Source organism: Chanodichthys erythropterus, chromosome 17, assembly GCF_024489055.1.
Source record: "Chanodichthys erythropterus isolate Z2021 chromosome 17, ASM2448905v1, whole genome shotgun sequence".
Lineage (NCBI taxonomy): Eukaryota > Metazoa > Chordata > Actinopteri > Cypriniformes > Xenocyprididae > Chanodichthys > Chanodichthys erythropterus.
This window is the reverse complement of record NC_090237.1, coordinates 23,392,997-23,394,412: the sequence shown is the minus strand read 5'-3', so window position 1 is coordinate 23,394,412 and position 1,416 is coordinate 23,392,997. Positions and strand designations below refer to the sequence as shown.

At 33.8% G+C, this 1,416-nt stretch overlaps 1 protein-coding gene across 1 annotated transcript; it reads left to right on the top strand.

Moving 5' to 3' along the window:
- Positions 1-239: 239 nt before the first annotated feature.
- On the top strand, positions 240-1,193 carry LOC137005005 (olfactory receptor 1E16-like). Its single transcript, XM_067365748.1, has one exon. It carries the CDS (start codon positions 240-242, stop codon positions 1,191-1,193), a length of 954 nt encoding a protein of 317 aa, XP_067221849.1.
- Positions 1,194-1,416: the final 223 nt, after the last annotated feature.

The window sequence follows — 1,416 nt, the reverse complement described above, 5'->3', positions numbered from 1 at the left end:
CAGCTCACAAGCGTTCAGACACTGTCATTGTTTGCTCTGGCTCTAAAACTTTTAGATTAGCTTTAGACAAGTCTGTGATTCAAATATCATGCAGAAAGTTTACATAAAGATATATTTTCAACATTTGAAAATAGATATTAAAAGTGTGAGATGACAGTTTAGTAAAGTCCATATTATGGTTATTTCTTCATTGTAATTTATATTTTCAGCCTGTGCAAAACAACAAACGCTAAACTGCCATGAGTTTATCCCAGAATATCTCGATTGTTCATCCAGAACACTTTTTCATCACTGGGCTTACAGGTACACCATACAGCACTTATTACTATATATTCTTATTTATCATATATTTTATTTCTATAATTGGGAACTCGATAGTCCTTCTTGTTATAGCTCTTCACCGGAGCCTGCACAGTCCAATGTACATTGGTGTGTTTAACTTGGCCTTGGCAGATATTGGTGAAAGTAATGCACTGATCCCTAACATGATGAAGATTTTTTTTTCAGACTCACAGTACATCTCATATAATGATTGTTTGGCAAACATGTTTTTTGTGAACTTTTTTATTACTGTGCAGACTTACACTCTTGTTGTTCTGGCATTTGATCGTTTCATTGCAATCAGTTTGCCACTAAGATATAATGCTATAGTGAATAATAAGTTCATGGCTATATTGTTTTCAGTAATATGGGCATTTAACACCTTTCTTATAACACTGTCAACATCTTTGATGACCAGACTTTCATTCTGTAAATCCAATGTGGTAGAGAGTTGGTATTGTGACTATGGAAGATTGGTGAGGATGCCATGCAATGACAGTAGCATTAATAATGTTATAGCAATCCTCATTCAAGCTTTTTTCCTTGTAGCACCACCATTCATTATAGTCCTGTCATATCTGGGCATTTTTATTGCTTTACGTAAAATTACATCTTGGGAAGGACGTTTTAAAGCACTGAAGACCTGTGTTTCTCACCTTTTGGTAGTTGGATCATTCTTTCTTCCCATAATATTCAATATGATTGCTGCACCTTCTGTCAATGCCAGGATCATCAGCGGATCTCTTTCAATTGCTCTTCCACCAATGCTAAATCCCATAATTTATGTTTTAAACACAGCTAAAATCAAAGACTTAATCCGGAAGGTGTTTAACAGCAGATCTGCACCAATTAGAGGGAATGTTTCAAAATGACTGTAATCATTGTCTATTTGTTCTTCAATCATTGTGTATTAAATTACCTAAAATTACATTTATATGTATTTCATAAATAATTTTAGATCCATTAAGTGGAAAATAAAATGTACAAGCAGAAAATAAACATGTAGAGTGGACACATTAGACTTGTTGTGTTGGTTAACAGCAGTGAAATGTTGTTTATTTATGAATGAATCCATCTGATTTCAAGTGTATGTAG

Excerpts from the sequence above, each read along its gene's own strand:
- LOC137005005 (XM_067365748.1), top strand. The coding sequence starts at position 240 with ATGAGTTTATCCCAGAATATCTCGATTGTTCATCCAGAACACTTTTTC.